The 21,784-nt window shown below is 40.4% G+C and overlaps 1 protein-coding gene across 1 annotated transcript in view; it reads left to right on the top strand.

Annotated features, from left to right (window-relative positions):
- Positions 1-21,784, top strand: part of GRB10 (growth factor receptor bound protein 10) — a 144,833-nt gene that overhangs the window by 70,590 nt on the left and 52,459 nt on the right. The window contains exons 4-5 of the mRNA XM_058805251.1: positions 17,951-18,167; positions 20,903-21,044. Of these exons, the coding sequence (XP_058661234.1) occupies positions 17,951-18,167; positions 20,903-21,044 (359 nt within the window). The remainder of the gene's footprint in view (positions 1-17,950; positions 18,168-20,902; positions 21,045-21,784) is intronic.

The raw sequence follows: 21,784 nt of genomic DNA, 5'->3' as shown, positions 1-21,784 counted from the left end.
GGTAGTTTGATATATGGAAGGGGAAGAATATATTTAGAGATGGAAACAGTCCATATTCACTGCAGCTATACTGTTATATATTTTTAAAATAATCTTTTTAGAAGTATCTCTAATTTTTGAGATAAAAGTACAATGTCAGTATGCAAGGTCAGCTTTAATGGAAAGAGAACTGACTTTCAGTATCTGATTACATGGAAAGCTCTAGGGCTTTAATCTGGTTTCATGACTCTGTGTTCAAATCTGAAATAAATCTATTCTGCTTATTCAGACTTTTAAGAGTATCATCTGTCAGGAAACAATTGCCATTTATCTGCAGCACATGGAATTTTTGAAATCACTGTGACTCTTGAAGGGAGGCTATTTTATTTTATGAATCCCTCTGCTTTGGTAAAAGCAGACAGATTTCTTGAGAGAACAGTGTTAACTGTGCCTCTGTGCTTTCTGAAGATGATGGGGGAGAATGGGCCCCATTTTCTATGAAACTGATTTCTAAGAGTGTGGTAGCAGTGGTGTGGTGAAGTAGGAGCAGACAGTGTCAGAAACTACTCGCTGAATTGGTATTGGTTAGACTTCATCTTTGCAAGATACTTTTTAACAGCCTTACTTCACATGAACACGTAACAATTTTGGAATCAGATATTTTTTCTTTTTTTTCAAAAGGAAATCCGTTTAACCAGATAAAGTTCTGATTTGCCCCTATCCCTGTTAAAAACACTGAACTGATTTTTGTTGTGTCTCTGACCACCCATGCACCTTTGATTTTCCTTGTGATGCAGGTGATTTTTAATAGCTGACACAGTGCAGCCCTTTTGTCTGCAAACAATTCTGAGATGTATATCTGAGTTTTGGATTTTTGATTTCCCCTGACCTTCAAAGTTATTTTTTCAGTCTCTGTCAAAGTAGTGAGAGGGTGGAGAACAGGCAGTACAGCTCTTAGTTTCCTTCCATTGTTTGTCCTAATAAGTGTCCTAACCTTTGGTTTCTGTCTCTTCTTTCCTGTGCCTCAGGTGAAGAAAAGTATAAGTTAATTTACTTTTTTATGAGCTTCATCTTTAAAGCAGAGCTTTTATCATCTTAGAAATTAATACAGAAATTCACTTTACTTCTCTTTTAAAAAAATTAAAAAAAATTAGATAAAAAAACAACCAAGCAATGTCTATCTCTGTAACATTTCTAGGGGTGAGAAATAGAGCGAGGGTGAGGTAAGACTTGTTTGCAATAGCGGAATGGGGCGTATTTCTGATATTGCAGTTCTGCTGCAAGCTTCTTGTGCTCCTAAAGGCTTCTGGTGCTTTAGGATTCCTTCAGTCAACTACTTTGTGCTCCTCCTTTTCACTTGTTAGTTGGTCTTAATTAGAGGAAGAATTACAAATGCTAAACAAAAGTTGTCCTTGTGCTTAAAGATTAAATGGATTTAAAAGTTGGCTGACAGTATTATAGCAAATTTAGTTTAAGCAGTCTGAACAAGTATAGAATTTGCGTTTTTAGTATCCTGTTCTGCACATTAAAACAATTTTCTGGATCTTAAGTAATAAAAAAATGGGATTGTCACATAAAGACATAACACATTGTACAGCTGAGAGGAAAATGCTCTTTCAAGTTATCGCTTAAACATGATCTTCCTTAGAAATGTCTTTTGTAATCTGTCTATAAAATAAAGGTTGGTTCTGCCAGATGACTGGGAAGTCGAGGACTTCAGATTTTAAGGTTTTTCTAGCATAGGAACATATCTCTTCTAGTTGAGACAAACTAATGACACTGGAATGCACTCATGGTCTATATCAGCAAGTATACCTTAACTCAGTTATGTCAAAAAGAACATATACTGTGGTGCATAAAAAAAAAAAAAAGTAACTAAAAATACTTGGCTAATAAATTTCTGTGGTTTTGGGTGAATGTGAAAAGTAGGCAGAGTTATGTTTATTTAAGTATCAACATGATTTTCTGTGTTTAAAAAATTACTTAAGATTCATGAATGAAGTCAGACTTCAGATACCAAGAAGACTGTAAAATGGTACAGGCTTTGATTACAGGAACTTCCTGGTTCTTTCTGCATCTCTGCAGTGTTCTGCCTGTGTGTAAAGCCAGTCCTTGCTGAAAGAATGTGATTGACCGTGGGCTGGCTGGCAGCTTTATAGGTAGCAGGGTCCTTGTTGGGGGCATGGTTATTTCTCACTGCTTTTGGAAGTTACATGGAGTAAGAGATGTCCACAGCCTGTGCTGTGGGGTTGCCTGGACTCTTAGGCACAGGTGGGAACGAGGGGTTGCAAACTGTAGCAGGTGATGATGGCAGCAGCAGACCTGGCTCCTGTGTGGTGGTAGCTAACCATCAGAGACTCAGGCATCCATAAGCTGCTCAGAATAACTGGACTGCAGAAATCATGGCAGGATGATGACAAGTGTGTGCTTCTTTACATGAGCATGCAGAAGCAGCCATGGGCTCTCCACCCCACAGCCCACAACCCCTTCTGTGTAGAAGTTGGGAAATACTCATTGGGGTTGGCCACTGTGCCTGTGTGAAGCGGGACAAAGAGTCAGAAGCACTCGTTCAGTGAATCAGCTTCTGCATGGAATTGAAAAAATAACTGTAGATGTCTGCCTACATTTTCCCCATCAGTCAAATGAGGATATTGCTATTGCAGAACTTCTGTCAAATAATGAGACCTGCTTAGTAGTGGTTGAGATTTGCTTAGTAGTGTGCATGGTCTTTTTGAAGATGAAGTCTCACTTCAGCGTTGTTCATGGTGTTGAGAGCCAGTTCTGCAGAGATGAAGTCAAGACTGAAATGAGAACATATCTGAGATTGTGTCCTAATGTGTTGGGTAAACCATAGGGTATTACTTTGATATGATGGGTAGCCTTTCTGTAAATTGACTTATTTGTGTGCAGCCTGTGACATGGAAGTGATGAGAGATGATGCAGCTTCTAAGTACCATAAATGTGCTTCGATTGATGGTGCATAATTCTTGACTCACAGGAGGGAGGAGGTCAGTGAATTAAGCTGAAGGGTACTTGAAGCTTTGTGCATGTGGGGATTGAAATTAAAGTTGGGAGCAGTGACTAGACTTGCCAGATGACTTAAAAAAAAAAGAAAAAAAAAGAAAAAAGGCATTAAATGTGGGATAAAGAGATAAGTTAAAAACACTTGAGACATAAGTGAAAAGCCATGGAGTTTCTTTAAGATGGTTTTAGTATGTAGCTGAAATGAAAGTATTGAAAGAGATCTAATTTGTTTTCATTATTCTAGGAGCCAAGATGTCTACTAATACAGTATTTATGTTTGTGGTAATATCTTTCTATCATTGTGTATCTCTATAAACTTTCTGTTTAAGAAAATGACTAAACAAAGCAAAACAAAAAATCCTCTCAACCTTTCCTCCCTATGGCAATAGTGCAGAGATTTTTGGGCCAGGATACATGTCTCCTGCTGTGTTATGCTGGTGAAATACAAAACAGAGAGATCCCTTTCTGAAGAGCAAGTTTAGAGATGAATCTGTCAGACTGTTGGCTCCAAGGCAAACTGAGACGATCAGAGAAATTTGCTGAAGGCATGGCTGGGGTGAATACCTCCTTTCTTACAGCAAGGGTGTTTGAGCAAGAAGGCTTGGTGATCTCCGTGCTGATGACTTTGCCCTGAAAAGAGATGTTCTCATACCATTTGCATTCCCCAGGGTCTGGTGTCTCCCAGGGGTTTGGTGGTACAGCTGCGCTGGCACTCTTCCTAATGTACTTGTAATAGCAAAAAACCACTTTCTCTGAAGGAAGTTTATTCTGGTTTGACAAGTGAAATGAAATGCAGCAATAAAAGCATTCTTAGACACTTATACTGGGCTAGAAATTCAGATATTTTAACAGGAAAATAGTAGAAATGTGGAGTCATTTCTATTGAACTGGTTGTTCACAACCTTTCCTTGTATTTGAGGCAAATGTGCAGACCTATACAAATGTATTTCATTGGAAGCATGTGGAAGACAGTCTTCAAGTGCATCCTCAGATTCAAGGGGCCAACAGACAGACTCACTAATGAGGGCAGAATTGGGAGATGTTGTTGACAGAGTGGACACTAGAGAGGTTAATACAGTAGAAAAGAACATAAGTAGCTCTCAATGAAATGGTACCCTACTGTGGTGAAAGAGGAAGACAGAAAGAATCTAAAATCCATTTGAGTCAAGTATAAAAGTAGGTGTTGCTCTTCAGCAAGATAACTCTCAACATCAGTTCATTGCATTTTGAAAGGAAGCCCATATGGAGTGTCTCCTTTGGAGAACTGTTGGAGATGGAGGAAACTTTGAAGTGGTTTCTAGTGCTTTACATGGTGCAGAAGCTCTTGGTGCAGGTCTTTGCTGTTCTGAGACCATATCTTGGTGTTTTATTCATTTTATGGTTAGAGTTAAAGTGTGTTTAGGTGCTTAAACACATCAGAAAAGAGAAATAACCTTCATTTATTTTTCACTACTCAAGATTAAAAATACTTTTAGGTAACTATACATTCTGATGCTGCAGCTGCCTTGGCTTGTGGTTTAGGTTGTAAATTTGTCAAATAAGGAAGCAAAGTCTGTGCTTGTTTGTTGGTTTGCTTTTGTAATCAGATGGTCTTCAAGTCCATCTAAGAAAAGATTGAAGAACATCAGTGAAAATATGTTTTTGAATTTGAAAATGCTTTTGAATTTTTTAAAGGGGCGTAAAATAGCAAAAGATAATATTGTAGTCTTGCATTATTTATTGTGCCTGTAGCTTTGAAAAAAATCTTGTGATGTTAAGGCTGTCCCAAAATGAACTAGAATCCTCTCATTTCTGTAACTCTGATTTCTTACGTTGTCTATAAAGCAGATATAGCAAGCTTGAGACTTGTTTTAAGCTCACGTAATAAGAGGGGGGGATAAAACCCCTCAAATTTCATAGCTTAATCAAATAAGCAAATCCTGTAGAAAAAAACCAACTCTGTTGTAATTTGATGTCAGTTCTGCACTAAAATCTTTTAACACAGTGCACCATTGTAACAATAAGCTTCAGTCATCACTGTCTTTCAGTTTACCTGACTGTGATAAGCAGCACAGTATTTATTTCTGTCTTGATGTAAACATTATGCTGCAAGTGGTTCATGACAGCACTTCAGCAAGCTGTGTCATGTGAGGATACTTGAGAAATGCATCAAAGGAGCTGACATTCTTGCATTGAGGTTGAAGAAGGTTGCAGCATTTCTCTTAAAGCCAAGAAGCTTCAAGGGGAAGATCAATCTGAATTTGTTACGTTTTTTAAGTCTCTTTGTTCCTATTAAAAAGGACAAGATTCTGTCAAGCTAGTTGCGTTTCAGCTAAAAGAAGCCAGAGTTAAATGGGGCAAACCAGCTAAACAAAAAAAAAAAAAAACCCTTTCAAACTATAGCATGAAATGTAGCTAAATCTGGAGTTCTTAACAGCAAGCAGCTGCTTAAGTAATTAAAGTATATAAGGTGCTACTGACCAAAGCAATTAGTATGTAATTTCATTAATGGCGTTAGGATTGCAGTAACAATATTTAAGTCTTTCTGTCCAAATCAAGATTGCAGGCAATTTGTGACATGTCCAAAAGGAGGCTGGGAGCAGTGTGATGTTAGGGTGTGCTACAGCACCACTGTCTGAGCGGATCTGTAACTGCGCAGGAGTGGCTGTGCCTTGGTAACCCTTCTGATTAACATACCTTGCTTGAGAATTTGCATGTGCATGCACTTCTACATTTTTATAAGCTAGGATGGCAATAAGTTTATCTTTCAAACAAGGCTTCGTGGGGGCTGCTAATTTTTTTGTTTATCTTTGCAATTAATTTGTGAGCTTGCTGGTGTTCAAGGGCAAAAGGGAGTTACTGTTTTTGTGTATGTTTTTGTGGTTTGTCCTTAAGTGGTTGAAAAATCTTGGAGAGCTCAGACATAGTAGAGTGTTCCAAGTCCCTCTGAAATCTGAAGTACTGCAGATGACAGGTTTTTAAGTTGCAAGGTCGACAACTCAAAGACAGTTGGGTGATGAGCCCAGTCACTACAGCTTCTAGGCTCCAGAATAACCATGAATATTCTTCAGAAAGATGACAATGAGTTTTAGAGCCTAAGCAGAAAAAATGCACATCAAGGGGAGAATGTGGAATACACTGAAGTCGAAATACAGGTCACCTCTAAGGCTAGGGTGGCATCACTGATGAGTCACTCGATTGGAGAACTGAGGCTGGGAAGGCTTGCTGCTGGGACACCCCTGGGTATTATTCCTATTGTGGCTAACCTGGAGGTGCTGACTTTGTTAAAAAGCCACTGAGAGAAGGCCTTCAGAGCCTTCAGGCTTTACAGCAGCACTTCTGGCCTACCTTGAGCTCTGTCCTGTTGACGCATTGCCTCTTTCTAGGTCTGAGCCTTTCTAGGTCTGTAAATACGTGGGCGTGCTTTTGGCGGAGCAAACCAGTCTTCTCTGCTTTTCTGTGCTGTATTTCAGATGCGAAACAGAGCGAGGTGAGCAGGTTGTCTCACCTCTTGAGAACACTGACCCTGTGTCCACAGGTTTTTGGGGCGTCTCTCCTAAGAGGGGTGGTGGGGTGAATTAAAGCTGTGCAGTGCAGGACATTGGCTCCCTGAGAGCTCGTTTGAGCATGCCAGTGAGTGACATCCTTGTCACGTGGGGTAAGAGAAGTGGAGACAACCTCATAAGAAGTGATGGTCTGTTAACAGAGTACCCTTCAGGGAAAATATCTTGTGTTCTGTTTCCAGCCTTGTTCTGTGGACGTGCGAGGAAGTGAGTCTAGGCAGGGGATTGGCCTCCATGAACGCTGACTAGATGGAGAAGAGCAGCAGGCTGATTTCCCAAAATCACAGGGTATGCCCTGCGTACCTGACCTGGGAATGCGCACAGCTTGTGAAATCAGGCACGAGGATCTCAGAAGGAAAACGGGCATAATGGAAAAGTTTGTTTTGACTCATGCAGAGCTGTGATGAGTCTTCTGCATAGCACACCTGCAGATTTCCCATCTGGGTGAGCCTGATCTTGACTGATTTTTCACCAGTGCAGCTTACTGTGGGATATAAATCACGAACAACCAGTTTCTTTTCAGCTTTGTCTAGCTGAAAAGAAACTCGATTTGGTGAGTTCAGAAGAAACATTAGCACATGGTTTTCTTAGGCCTAAAGTCAGGCTGATGTTACTGATTTTCAATGAAGTTTTGAATGGTAAATGTAGATTACTTGTTCTTTTGTATTGTTGCTGGTCTCAGGTTAGTTGTTGGTGACATAATCCTTGATTGGGGTTGGGGGTGTTTTTGGTTGCTATCTTATGTTAAAAAAACCAAAACAGGTTGACTAATGGGAGTTCGTGGAACCAGTGTAGTCACAGCAGAGAGAGGCATCACAGAGCTTTTAGCTTTTATAAATGCCTGTTTTCCTGCTGAGCGGAGTGGGGCGCAGACACCTTCAGCGGTGGCTCCACACCGCCATTTGGGATGAGACTGCAGCAATATGCTTTGCCATCTGGGGATCCATGCGTGCGGTAGGACTGGAGCGTTCCCTTCTCATGCACTGGAGGTTCACGCTTCCTTACAGCAGTAATTCCTCTCAAATCATCCACCCTTTGCTGGCAAGGCCAAGGGAGGAGATCTCCTTATTCTGCACCCCAAAGGACTATGTGATTTTACAGAAGCAGCTCCTGGGCTTGCCTGAAAGAAGAGCCTAAAATAGACAGCTGTTTTGGGGACAGCATATCTGTGCACAGATGAAATTAAATGTGTGCCCCAAAACTCTGCTGCTTTAGTAGGGCAAAAAAATGAAGGAAAAGCTTATATCAAGGTGCTGCCTATGCAATAAGAGGACATCTGGATGGCAGCTGCCTTTGTCTCTGAAGTGAAGTTAAGGTAGCTAGGCTTGCTCATCATTATTTGTTGGGTACTGGGTTTAAAAGTCAAGTCAGAGGCAATTTCTAATGTTCTTGTAGAAACAATTAAGTTTCTACAAGTCCACAACAGCCTCTTCAAGGAGGCTTTTTTGATGTCTTTTAGTGTTGCAATTCCAAACAACTCTCCCCTAGTTTAGTCTCTTGTAGATATTATATCAAAATAACAATTGCAGTTAATACTGAACTATTAAAGCAACTGATAAAAAGAAACCAAAATTACCCTGACGTTTAAGCATTTTACTTTTTCACATGACTTTGGTTCTGTTAAGTTTGACAAGAGGTGCCTTAAATATGAAATATTCCAAGTTGCCTGCTTTGTATGTCCATCAGTTATAGCTAAGTAACTATTATATGCTGAAAACGCAATATTTAATTAACTTGAAAGAATAGCTGATTCATTAATTGCTGTGTGCAACTTTAGGAGCTTCTATTACATCCTCAAACATGCTTTGTAAGCCAGCAACAAACCTGTTTGGGGCAAAATTCAAAACTCACGGTTTAACCTTGGGAGTAAAGGTTAGCTCAGGTATCAGGTGCTCTGGGACATAATAATAATAATAATAATAATAATAATAATAATAATAATAATAATAATAATAATAATAATAATGATGCTTCAGCACTAGCTCTGCAGACCCATCACTTCCTGAAGAGAAATGCTAATGGACTTTCTGGGCTAATCCAACCACTTTTGACTTGAAAGCTTTGTTGAAGTTGTTGTGGAGGGGGTTTGAGATGAAACCCACTGTGCAAGAAGGCTGGAGTTTGCTGGCTGCCAGGCAGGGGCCTCCCCAAGCGGTCAGGCGATGCTCTCTCGGAGCGGGCAGGGCATTGCGGGCTGTGGCTGCAGCTCCGGCAGGCAGCACGTTAGGAGGTTGTGCGCGATGTTTCCCGGAGCAGGGATAAAGCCTGGGCTGTCTTGGCAGGATGGGAGGGGACTAATCCGTGCAGTGGTATTTATATTGATTTGTAAGGATTGTTCAGCTGGGATTACTCAGCTGGGTATTATGGTGTTTAATCAGGGAGGGAGAGCGCAGGTTCCCGAAAGGAAAGCAATAGATGCTTTGACTGTCTTTAACTTTGCCTTTAATAGCTTTTGATTTGCAAGACACGTGTAGCTCTTCTCATCTGTGTGAATTTTAAACTTCCTCTTGAACTGTCACTTGTGTAGTAGTGTTACTTGTCTATATTTGATTAGCATTCTCACTTTTTTCTTCTTTTTCTTGGACACGAACAATAAGAATAAAATATCCAAGTAAAACTTTAGAGAAGCACTATGAGTAGAAATCTGTATATGGAAAATGGTAGAATAAATTGGGAACATAATTTTTTTCACGTAAATGTAAGAAAAATATTTAATTATTAGGTATTTTAAAGCTTTTTATTCTGTTTCTGATGTAGGACTGGGTAATCTCAATAAAGATGCAACTAAACCTGACCTTTTTTGTGTCAAATTGCAGCTCTCACTGATACAAGATATCTTTTTAAAGCCATTCTCTCATAAATGTGACTGTCTGATATAATATGCAGTCAAGCATTTACCCTGTGGTCATCTGACAGTATTTCAATTCCCTTCTTCATTGCCACCCAGTGTTGTGCTTCTTCAGCTCTTGTGAGTTCCTTAATGGCTCAGTAGGTTAACATGGGTTTGCCCGTTGTCTGAAAAGTTCCAGTGGATTTTCTGTTTGTTTTGTATGGGCTGCACAGGCCAGGAGCCCTTCTGCTGCTCAGGTGTTCCACACATACTTTCTTTTGAAGGGTAAGTGGCAGTCTTTGTGTGATCATCATTTTGGGATATATTGGCAGGGCTTGCTTTCTCAGTTTTGCTGTTGAGGTAATGCATCAGGAGTGTGGCATCCAGTTAACCTCACCAGGAAGGTAAGACTTGAATGGAGAATCCCTGGGGTCACTTGATCTGTCTGTGTCTCATGTTCACTCTTTATTTTCTTTTTTGTCCTGAGTTAAGGGTGGGCCACAACAAGGCTGTAGGTTCATGACTGCCTCTCACAAAGCTGTAACTTAAGCTTCTGTTCCTGTCTCCTTTTGGGCCAGGAAAATCCATCTGTGCACTCTGTCATGTATTGCATCCTTCACCAGTGTAACCACTCTGTCCTTGAGTGTTTTTTTGAGGATTAGTCTACTCTGACCTCAGGTTTGGCAATTGAAAGAATATCCCATTCTGCCTTCTGTGGTGCTCCTTCTAGCTGGGTAACTGAGGCTGGTTTGGATTTTCATTGTCTTGATAAACCCAAACAAAAAAATGCTGTATTTTCAAAGGTCTTTATCAGTCTTTTTCTTAAATCAAACAGCAGGTGACACGAGAAAAAGGTACAGGAAAACCACTGAGCTTCATGTTCATGGAAAAAACCCGCAGATGTTACCAGTTACTTGAAAATCACTCTTTTCGCTGGATTTTGTAATCTGCTCAAGAATTATCGTTTCCCAGAGGTCTGCTTAATCTGGTGTTCTGCTTAAGTGATGTGCTTACTCAATAGTTACTATGCAGCAGTGGTTGTGCAGGCCCTGGCCTGCAAAGAGGGTTTGGAAGGGCTGATTGCTGTTATCAGCGATAGCTGGACCAGGGTGTGCTCCCCCAGGAGGAGGTGGGCAGTCCCAGTGTGCAGTGACACAGGATCAGCTGGTGTCCTGTTAGGCTTTGGGTTCAAACTTTGACCTGATGCTTTTTTAGCAAGGAAGGTATGCTTTCTTCTGGTGTGTTTTTTTGGGGTTTTTTTTTCCCCCAAGGCTGCAAATTTCCTTTGAGAAAATGGGTGTCAGTAATTCTGTTTTCTAAATGGTCTGCGTCAATCTGGAAAAGGGACTGGCCATGACTTACATATTTTAATCTTATCTCTTATAGTTAGAACATGTGCAATCAGAATTCTAGATGGTTTAGATGATCTCCTTGGATTTCAAGCCCCTCTCTCCTGCTGATGCCATTAGTGCTTCAACACTTGTGTGTGCAGTAGAGTCCAGCAAGAGTTCAGCAGTGGTGTGGTGATACCCACCCACAGCAATTGTCTGTCAAGGGAAGCAATATCCAACATCCATCCATCCACTCTGCAAAAGGACCAACCTGACTCTGCAGTCCTTGGGTTAGAAACGAGACCATGTACAGTGGGAAGTGCTTCTGAATGCTATCTGTGAATAATTGCAGCACCATCCAAGGGCAAAACCAGCAAAATCTCCATCAGAGACATGATTTGCTGTAGTTTATCCCCGTAATTAGCAAATAAAACCTCCTTGTCCATCCTCCCTTCCCCAAAATACCTAGCTTTCATCATCTTCATTTTTTGGGATGCCAAGCTTTAGGTGTGAACTGGACAAAAACTGAATTTTTCATTTTTTAGCTTTCCATCTTCTGTCAGAATTCCTAAAACTCATTTTACCCACTAATCCAAGTGGGTAACTTCACTTAATGAAGTGCCTAACTTCATTCCTTCCTGCTGCAGGGCACCTATAGCCAGTTGTTCCTGCTACTCATTGAAGCTTCAGTTTTTTATGAGCATCTTTCATATGTAGCTTATTCCTATAGTTGTTACCTAGCAACATTAATTTTGTTCAATTTAATTTGTCTTCTATTTCAAGAAATCTATCAGGTGTGTTTTGAGAACATATCTGGAGTCCAACCATGAACCTTTAGAAAAGAGGTGTGAAATAATAAAGAGAGATCTCTCCAGCACCTGTAATTAAAGTGTGTATACTTGGTGTTAGCCATCACAGCCATACTGGCAGAAATGGGAATAGATGTGTGTGGTGTTTAAAATTCACCTGCAGAATACTGGAGCAGTTTCAAGTTCACTGTTGATTTCTCTGTGTGGCTCTCTGGTTTCAGTGTGCTCAAAGAGCACAGATGCCTGTCTCAATTTCATGCTCTTTTACCAACCAGCATCTCTATTTCTTGCCCTTCTCTCCACAGCATGGTCCATTTAGCATTTTGCAAGCTGCACATGCACAGATTTGAGATTTTGTAGGCCAGCAACCGTAGTTACAGTACAAAATAAAGGATTTCACTTAAGCTGAAGAATGTTAAAATGCAATAAAGGAAAGGAGTGCAGAGGCTCATAAGGAGACTTACAAGGCATATAAAGGTTTGGGGTTCAGGCTTGTAATTTTTAATTCAGGCTGTGACTACTCTGAGGTGAGTGATGCCTCTAGGACAAAAAATTGTGTCTTCTTTCACTTTAAATGAACAAAAAAACCCTGTGAGCTTCTAATGTTCAATTGAGGCAGTCTTGATATTTTTGTAATTCTGTCTGACAGCGTTCTCTGATCTGGAGAACACTGTGAAAGCATAGGGTTTGCAAATGTTTTTTTATATTGTCTTTTTGTTTCTTGTGCTAAACTTCCCATCCATATGGAGCTTTCAAGAAATCAGGAGGGGAGAGATTGCATAGAATTGGAGCCTGATACTGGGAACAGAGGGTGTCATTCAGCTGTAGCATCACTGTAGAGGGCACTGTGGGATTTTTAAAAATTTGTAAGAGATCTGCTTATTATCATCCACCTTCTGTTGCACGCATCTCTCAGAGGTGTAGAAGCTGCCAAGTACTAAATACATGCATCCATAGGGGGCTGTGGATACCAATTGTTTGAAAATTACAGATCAACTGGTGCCTGTGGCATTAGTGGAACCTGAAACCAGAGTATGGAGGGATATGAGACATCTGTGTAAACATAGTGAGTGTAGTAACATGGTCAGAGGGAGAAAGTAATAGAGGAGTAGGAGTGTTACCTAGAATGGACTTCTCTTTGCATCATAACAACTGTGTGTTGTCAGTAATAGTACACTTTCAAAAAATTGTAGTGATGGAGATTTCTGAAAAGTCTTTCTAAAATGGCATTTGGACACAGTGCTGGAGGGGCATGCTGCAGTGCTCTTGTGCAAGGGGTGCCCTTAATATGAAGGGCAGTCTGAGAAAAGAGTTTGTATACACATCTCACTGTGGTAATCCTTACCTGCATTTTTGATCCTAAAACATGAGATTTACACAGTGCCAAAACCCTTGCAAAACTTAATTGCATCACCAGTATAAATCAGAAGAACTTACATGTGGTTTCAGAGGATTTGAAACAGGATCTTGAGATAGATACCACAAGTACTTTTTATGTCTCCTTTTTTTTCCCTTTTCAAGCTCTGATACAATTCTTCTATTCATTTTACTATAAATGTATTTTCCCTGTATCACCTGTGATTTACATAGTGTGTCACTGCATCATCAATGCAGGATGGTAGGCTGTAGGCAACTGTGTGTTCCTTTTCTTTCACTGTTTCCATCTGTCTCCTTGAGGATTAATTCATATGTGCTGGAGGGGCTGCTCACAACTTGGATGCCATGCTCTACTCAGCTAACTTCAGTGAAATCCTACATTAGGTATATCATAGCTTTTTTTGTTTTGTCAAGATGGCTCCTGAATGTGCTGCTCTGAAACTCATTTTGCTGATGCTAGGTTATCAGATAGGAATAGGTGATCAATCAACAGCTGCCTATGTGTATCAAACACTTGTTTATAGATGTACTGTTAGGTTTCCTGTAGTGTCAGACTTAATTCCATGGCGACAGAAAGTGCTATAGTATTTTTATAAATCTTCTCCTGAATTCCTAGTAGCTCTTGCATCATTTATCTCTGGGAGCTGATACAAGAGATAATGCTGGATGATTAAATTTTAAAAATGAGCAAACAAGAAGGAAATTATTTATTTTTTTAGATAAAATGTTTTTACAAACCTCTTAAATCACAATTAATTTAGGTCCTGTGATGTTTTTCAAAGTGTTCCCTATGAATTGTGGACCATATGTGAAAGGGAAGGATGTTTGCTGTACGTTCATTTAGAGACATTAAATGCATCCTGGTCTGTAGTCCAACATTTTTATCTCTTTTTCGGTAAATAGAATTTCTGTGATGCAGTGAGCCCCCTGACAGCCGTGAAAATACCTGCTTTCTTCAGGAAGCTGGCACAGCTGAAGATGAGCAGGATCATTTCAGCTTTGTGTCGCTTCAGAATAAGTGGGATCCTGCTTAGTCTTGTTAGCTGAGCTTAACATGTCAAGGCCAACAACTACCAAAATAAGTAAATAAATGAGGATCTAGGGGATAGAGAAGGGCTAGAAGCAGAAAGGCAAGTGGGACATGGTTAAGTACAGATTAAAGTTTGTTCAGGCTTAATTTAGGGGTTATCATCCCTCCTGTATTATGCTTGAAAACATTAAAAATGTATTCAAGGTGCTTTTTTTTTTAAATGGAGCACGACAGCTTACCTACCTAGCTAGCTTAACTAGCTTAGTAGAGCTTTTGTAACAAAGTTTTCCTCTTTCCTTGAATGGAACTTTTAAATCTTTTCTTGTAATTGAAATAATGATTTACTTTACCAAAAATATTACTTGCAACATCCAGTGGAGCTGGTTTCTGAACAAAGTCAAAGTTTAACAAATTTTGGGCAAAGAAACAAAAGGAAGTTCAGACAGCTGCTGCCAGTGTGTGCACTTTGGTTCTAGTTTGGGAAAGAACATTGTTCACAGAAGAGTCTACAAAGCTGCCAGTACCCTGTCCACCACCAGAAGTGTGTCAGACCTAGGTTTTGCAAGTGTCCTCATTTAAAAATGACAGTCAAAAGCAAAGGGCTGTTTGTATGTTTGTGCAAGGAGGTGGTAAGTGCTTCTGTGCTTCTCACCTGAAATGGAAGAATAGACTTTGAATATCCACTTTCCTACTCCTTGATTTTATGTCAGAGTTCAATACAGATTAGGGAAAATATCATTTTTGTATCCCTGGAAGTGCATATATGCAAGATATTTGGGGAGCTGGAAGCTCCTCAGCAACCTGTAACTCTGCCTGCTGGATTTTTCCAGGTCAGTCACAAAATCTGTATGTGCATGCTTGGAGGACCAGCATGGTGCTGTGCTAGATCAAAGTCCAATAATTTGCAAATTTTGCTGTTAACTAGCAAGCCTTCTCAAAGTCAGTTTTGTCAATTTTTTTTCTGCATAGGGTTGTCTTGATGGAGGCGGGATCTCACTGGTTGGTAGAGAGATGCTTTGAAGGATTGTGCTATATATGAAATACCCTTCTGAACTGTATGCCTGCATATGGTTGAAACAGTTAGAAATCCTGTGGAGGGCTTATTTGATTTTTGTTAAGTTAAACTCTGTGGAGAGCCATCACAGTAACATCCTGGATTACTTGGCAGGCTGAGACATCTGCTGGCACTTCTGAGGTGTAGGCTGCAGCAGTGAGGTTTCCTATTGCATCATGCTGAAATCTCCAAAACATAATGGTATTTAGTAGTAAATGCCGTTGTATAGAGATGAAACTGTATGATATTCAAGATTGCAGGCTTTGTCTTCAACAAGCTTAAGGATCTTAAGGATCTTTTGCTCCCGCAAAAGTTTTATAGCAAGACTGAGGGCTATTATGAACAGTGCTGCACCCACAGAGAAAAGGAGCTGACAGAGAAGTGAAACCAGATTCTGGAATTCAGTGCAGCATTTTATTAGGAGAACTCTATATGCGCCTTGTCAGTGTCTGTCCTGTTAGAAATTGAATTTAGGTGTGTAATTGATATTCTTAAATGCCTGCTAATGGTAATTCAATGCTTTAAACTATGTATACTTGCTTTGCTTAGTGTTTTGCATGAAGTACCTCATTTTATGCATATTAGGCTACATAGGACACCTTTGCAACTGTTTTCTTATTCAGGGATAGCTTGAGATGACTCTTAATCATTCCTCCCATGTTACAATCACCTGAAAACTTAATGATCTTGCACGCTAATAGCTTTGTCTAAATTGTTAATAAATTAGCACCCTCAGGGACCAAGCCATATGGACTTCCACTGAATGAATGTATGCCTCGACTTTCTTCCCTTTCTGCTTTTCACCATGCTAAACAATTGCTGTTAGTTGCTGTCATTTACTCCCTGACTCTGTGGTCAGGGTCTGTCTTTTATATCTCCTGCATCCAAGCCCTAAGCTTTTACTTGACAGCCATCTGACACCCTGCAGCTCGGTACTTTAGATGAATGATAAAATTTAAAAGCCTTGTAATTCGGCCTCTCCCTCTTTATACTCCTACTTCTGTGGTTCCCTTGTGATTGCTCAAGAAGTGTTTTTGATATGTCCTCTCCAAATAGAATAAGAATCTGGAGGATGGAATGAAATTTAAGTTGCAGCTCTGTCTCAAGATCACTAAAAATAGCAGGAAAATTATTGTAGACTTTGTCCAAGAAAAGCAAAGCTTAGGTTGTTGAAAATGCATCGGCTAGCTGACATACAGAGAAGATGGTGTAACCTAGTGAAGGTGAGTCTTAGTAGTAGTGTAGTGGCTGTTAAATACAAAAATTGAGGGAAATTACCATAAAGAATTAAAAGGAAGAAATCTGTTTGTGGGGTGGTGTGGTGGTTTTTTCCCTTTCAGTGGTTTGGTTTTCTTTTTGACATGTGTAAACCTTGAAATCCTCTTCAGTACATTCTAAGTCTGTTACTTTATAGTAAAGAGCCTATTGACTTGCAGTGAGAAACTTGGTGTTTCAGGTCACTAAATAGAGCTCAGGTGCTGGGGCATGACCAGAAACCTGTTTAATTCTGAGCAGGTCTTTTGTTCACCCAACACTGAGAATGGAGGTCATCAGCATCCCAATACAATTGCCATGTAAATGCCATGTTCAGATCTCATTATGGTTATCAGGGCATGTTGTTGGTGGACAGAAATTGAGTGATGCCTGTTTTACATTATATCCTCAAGAAATGTGATATTTGTACAAAATCATTTATGGTACCTAAAAGAAAATAGTGCAGCTGGTTGCAAGTTGCTTCTGATGGTTCATTTACCTATAAAACATGGCAAAAGAATGGATATTTGTGTTTAAGGGGCAAAGCAGTGTGTGTTTGCCCGCTCCATCGCTTGTCTCTACTTTCCATCCCTGTCAGGAAGAGTTTTGTGAGACAGAAAGTTTGCTGGCAGCAATGGTATGTTTTGCCAGGCCAGTTGATACAGCTGGAAAATAAGGGCACATTTTTGGCTGCACAAAGCTCTGTTGGGTCAGGAGTAGCTGTTCAGGCAGTGGCTGTGCTGTAACCAGAAGCAGATATCGATGTGTGTGTTCGTCAGCCTGCTGAACTCCTGATAGGGAGTGATGTAACTTGTGGCTAGGGAGTAATTACAGCGCTCTGCAAGAGGAGTTCAGAGAGTGGTTAGTGCAAAGGGCTTGCAGAGTTCTCTTGTCTTGCAGAGTAATTATGATCGTTAAGGAGGAATGATTCAGCACAAGTTACTTATTTACAGTGAGGTAAGGTGGTGAATATGGAAAGGTTGGTGCCCTTTTTAGGGACTGATGTTCCTCCAGCCAGCCACACCACATCCTTGGTTGATTTACTTTGTACTCTTTAAGGTAGAAGTCTATCTATCACACTGCAAGAGCAGGGATACAGATAGATCTTTCTATATGAAAGTTGCTGGACTGCCCTTCAAAATACCATGTCAAAAAAATACAGTAGGATTTTTAACGAGATGTAATAATCACTTGTATAGTGATGTCCTGCAGCACTGTCTTAATTTTTTTTCCTTCTAAATTATTCAGTCTTTCAAAGTATTTGGACAAGTGTTGGACAATCTAAACTTGATACTTTGCCAAGCCAAACTGAGGTATTTGTAAGTGATCTGCTTTGGAAATATATGGCAGTTTATCAGTAAGTGAAGTGGTGCTTCACATTAGCATTGTCGTTATTAAAAATCCCACTAAATTCTTGTGTGATACACACACACACATACATATAGAGAGAGAGAGAGAGAGAGAGTAAATACTGTAATATTTATTCTGTGTCCATAGCTTTTCTCCATGGAAGACAAAACAAATCTCCATTGCTGGCTCTTACTTCTTGTGGTTTTATACTCTAAGAGAAATACATTATATCTGCAATAATAATTTGCGCTGTGAAAATGTAGTTAAAAAATTATGTTACAATTTTACTGAAACTTAGTCTTTGCTCTTGCCACATTTTCTTTGCCTGGGACTTCCAGATGTGTTACACTGCCTTCGTTTTGTCTTTCAGATGACGATGTGGACCTGGAAGCTTTGGTGAACGACATGAACTCCTCGTTTGAAAGCTTATACTCCACGTGCAGCATGCAGTCGGAGACGGCTCCGCTGCTGCAGAACGGGCAGCTGAGCCGCAGCCAGCTGCCGTCCCCGGCGCCCGGCGCCCTGCAGCCCACGTCCCCGCGGCAGCGGGTGCAGCGCTCCCAGCCCGTGCGCATCATGGCCGTCAGGTAGGGACAAGGCGCTCGCCTCCTGTTCCCTAAGGGGCCGTGAACTGGCTTCAAAAGAGCTGTATTTTAAAAGAGGAGATCCACTTTGGTAAGGAATTTGGCGTTAGACTGGACTTCTGCATAGAAAAGTGTAGGACATAATGTTTCCACATATTATCACCCTTCTTTTAGTCAAGGTTTGATGTTTCCGCAGCTGATTTGTAGAAGTATGTCATTGGTACCAGTTGGCAGAAGCTATATCCATATTTGGATTTTTTTCCAAACTGTTAAAGCCAGTGCTCTCAAGTCTGGTGTCCACTGACAGCCTATAGGTTTTATTAAACATAAGAGATCATGTAGACAGATGAAGGTATGCTTAACTACTTTTGATACACAGCAAGTTCCTCTCTCTTTGTGGAGGTTTCCCCAGTGGTTTAAGACCAACAAACAAAAAAAAAAAAAGAATTTCTTAGTTAGGTATCTGTTCTTCCCAGAGCACTTTCAGCTCACTCACTTCAGTGCACTGTGTAAGTCATTACCAAAAAAAAGTATTAAAGTTGTGTCCCCCTGTTGTAAAGTTGAGGACTGGAATTCAGGCTTCAAGAGGAAAACTCTTGATGGTGATGGGAGAGAGTATATAGGTGATGTACAGGTTCTTAAAATCTTTTTAGGCAGCAGGAGGAAGGGAACTTCTGTCAGCATGAGTAGGTAAACTAATTTCTTTCCTGCTAGTTAGCAGTTTGTTCTTTGAAAGAAGTGAAAAGTAATAGTATAATAAAAGAAAAATACCATGTGTAGAAGGGGTGGCTTCTAACCCTTAACAGTGATCTATTGCTTATGGGAATGGTATATGTAAGACAGGCAACTTTTCTATTTGAATGGATATGCAGTGCAGCTAGGTCAGCTAATGATGCCATCAGTTCTACAGGTATTTTCACAGTTAACCTTGAATGGGGCTGTACTGGAAAATGTACTCTCTGGAGTCCTATAGCTGTTGATAATTTGTAAATATCTCAGTCAAATCACTTAAATTATTTTTGGTGTTTAAAAACTTAGCAACTCTTTTTATAGAACACTCTGCCTTTTTGAAATCTATACTTCCATGCACACTAGAACATCCTGTGTTTATCATCATCAAAGAAGGTGATGGTGCAGCTTCTATTCAGGGTTATCTGGATCCGTCTTGTTTGCCACCAGAACAGAGTGATTTGACTGTGGTCTCCTAGGAGCACAGGTTTATGTGTGTATCAGTTATGAAGTAAATGCTCCACTGGCAGCAGTAGAGCCACAGCACAGCCCAGAGAACTCCCAGCTTCAGGAAACCACACCTTTCTAATTGTATTGGTTCCACTTCTTACAGTGGAGGTCAGTCAAAAACTTGCAGTACAGCGCCCTGTTGCACAGATATGACATGTGAACTGGTCTGAAGAAATCTTACCCTGTCCTTTCACCCTGTGCTGTAGAGGACTGCACACATGGGGAGCTCAAAAAAAATTAAATACATGAAGCAGGTCAAGTAGTTGTTGGCATAGTTCATAGTTATGGTTAGAACTGCTGTTAATTGCAACCCCCCAGATCTGTAATACTCATTCATGGAATACCAAGGCAACTAAATTGCAGGACAAAGTTACCTGTGGAGCAGGTTTCACAGCAGTTATATTTTGCCATCCCCCAGGTATAGGCAAATACAAATGAGAGTACCCAGAGTGGGACATGCTGCCGTGGGCAAACTCAGCAGTTGTCTCCCAGGCAGCTCTGTTGAGAAGGCTTTGCTTGCTGAAGGCATGCAGAAAAATGAGAGCAAACTGAGTTTTTAATGATTTGCCTTTCAAATCCAGTAGTTAGTTGATTTGGAAACTTTCATGATTGCCACTAGATGGTGCCTTCTGCTTAGGCATTGAAGGGCAGCGTGCTGCAGTCAGCTAATGCATCTTCAGTGGTGATACCCTGGCAGCAGGGAAACCAAAAGCCTTTTGTGTAGTCACGAATACGTCTTACAGCTTTTCTGGTTTAGTTTTTCTTTTCGTTTTTAGGCTTTTTAGTTTTTCCTTTTAGGTTTTAGTTTTTCTTTTGTTGGTGTGGGCACTGCAGCTCTACAATAAACTGGAACCTGAAACTCTGTTACATGCAGACTCATGAGGCGTACTTTGGGGGATGCAAACTTGTCTGGGAGGGAGGATACAATTCCAGCTAATTGCTTATTGCTAAAGCCATGTCTTTGCCTTTTCATTTCTCAGGAAATGCCAAGTTGCTTGGAGATAGAATCTGGTATTATAATGAGATGACAATATTGGTTTAAGTCGCAGCTTAGAGAACTCTACAGTAGGGTAGTTTGTTTTCAAATCCACTTGGAATTTGGCTCTGACTGACTGCCATTGTTTTCTCCTCTTTCACATTGCTTTGGAAGAGCTTTACTGACTTTCTGACACACACAGCTTAAGCTTGTAATCTACTGCTTACAACAGTGAATACAGATAGATATTTTTGTTTATTTTATTTGCACAGTTACCTCAGTTACTCACCCAAGTAATCAAATTATGAGCAACAAAGCAAGCATGGATGCCTGACTGGTCATTTTTTACATGCAATTACCTACTTTGCACTAGGAGTTGCTGTAACTGTATAGTAGTTACCTAGAAAAAGAATGGGTTTGATTCCTTGTTTTTAGGGTCATTATCACAAACCCTGGGGCAGGAGAGCCAGGTCTAGTGGTGCCATTTTGCTCCTTTTAATGTGTAGTGCTTCTGTGTTTACAGGCGTCTTCAAGAAGAGGAACAGCAATTCCGAACATCATCTTTGCCGGCCATCCCAAACCCCTTCCCAGAACTTTGTAGCCCTGCAAGCTCTCCAGTGCTGGCCCCTGGATCTTTACCTCAGAGTCAACCTGCTAGTAAGCATGTGAGTATGGGATGAAACCTTGGGTCATCCACTCGTGTGCAAACCAGCAGTGGACTACTTCATTTTGAAGGCAGAAAGAAAGCTTCCAGATAAGTAAAAACTCTTGTGCACTTTGTCTGTGAGTAGGGCAGCACTGGCCGAGAGAGTATCTTCAAAAAGGGCTTCAGACATTTTTTAGAAGGTTTGTAAGAAAGATGTGTAAAAATTAAGTAAGCCTCTTTCAGATAAATGCATGTTGTGAATGGAGCAGTAATGCTTAATATCCTTCAGATTCTGTTATTCAGCCTAAAGATTTACTAATTCTGAAGTCAAGTGAATTATCTTAGAGTTGGATGAGGATCTGTGCCTTTTATACTGCATATTCTAGGTGTCACAAAAACACTGAAAAGCTGAATTCTTTAAAGACATGATGGAGTTTTATTTGTTTTTCATGAAGCTGCTCAAAAAGCAAAGATGTTCTTAGAGCTTGTGACTAGGCAGAGCTCATTGTAATGGGATTTAAGGGGAAGGTTGTCCTGTGGAAAGCTGGTGGAGTAACTTTCTGGGTTCTTGGCAGTTAAGACAACCCAGACTGAGTTCTCGTGTGGTCCAGAGCAGTAACCTCAGTGACACAGAAGTTTTTCTTCTCCGTCCTACTCCACTCTATAAGAAAAAATTAACTTGTTTTGTATCATTCCTCAAACACACTTGAAGACTAAACTTTTATTTTGTAAACTGTGCAGACCTGCATGGGAATTAAA

The sequence above is a fragment of the Ammospiza caudacuta genome, chromosome 1 (genome assembly GCF_027887145.1).
Source record: "Ammospiza caudacuta isolate bAmmCau1 chromosome 1, bAmmCau1.pri, whole genome shotgun sequence".
In the NCBI taxonomy this organism is placed as follows: domain Eukaryota; kingdom Metazoa; phylum Chordata; class Aves; order Passeriformes; family Passerellidae; genus Ammospiza; species Ammospiza caudacuta.
This window is presented reverse-complemented; position numbering and strand designations above follow the sequence as displayed.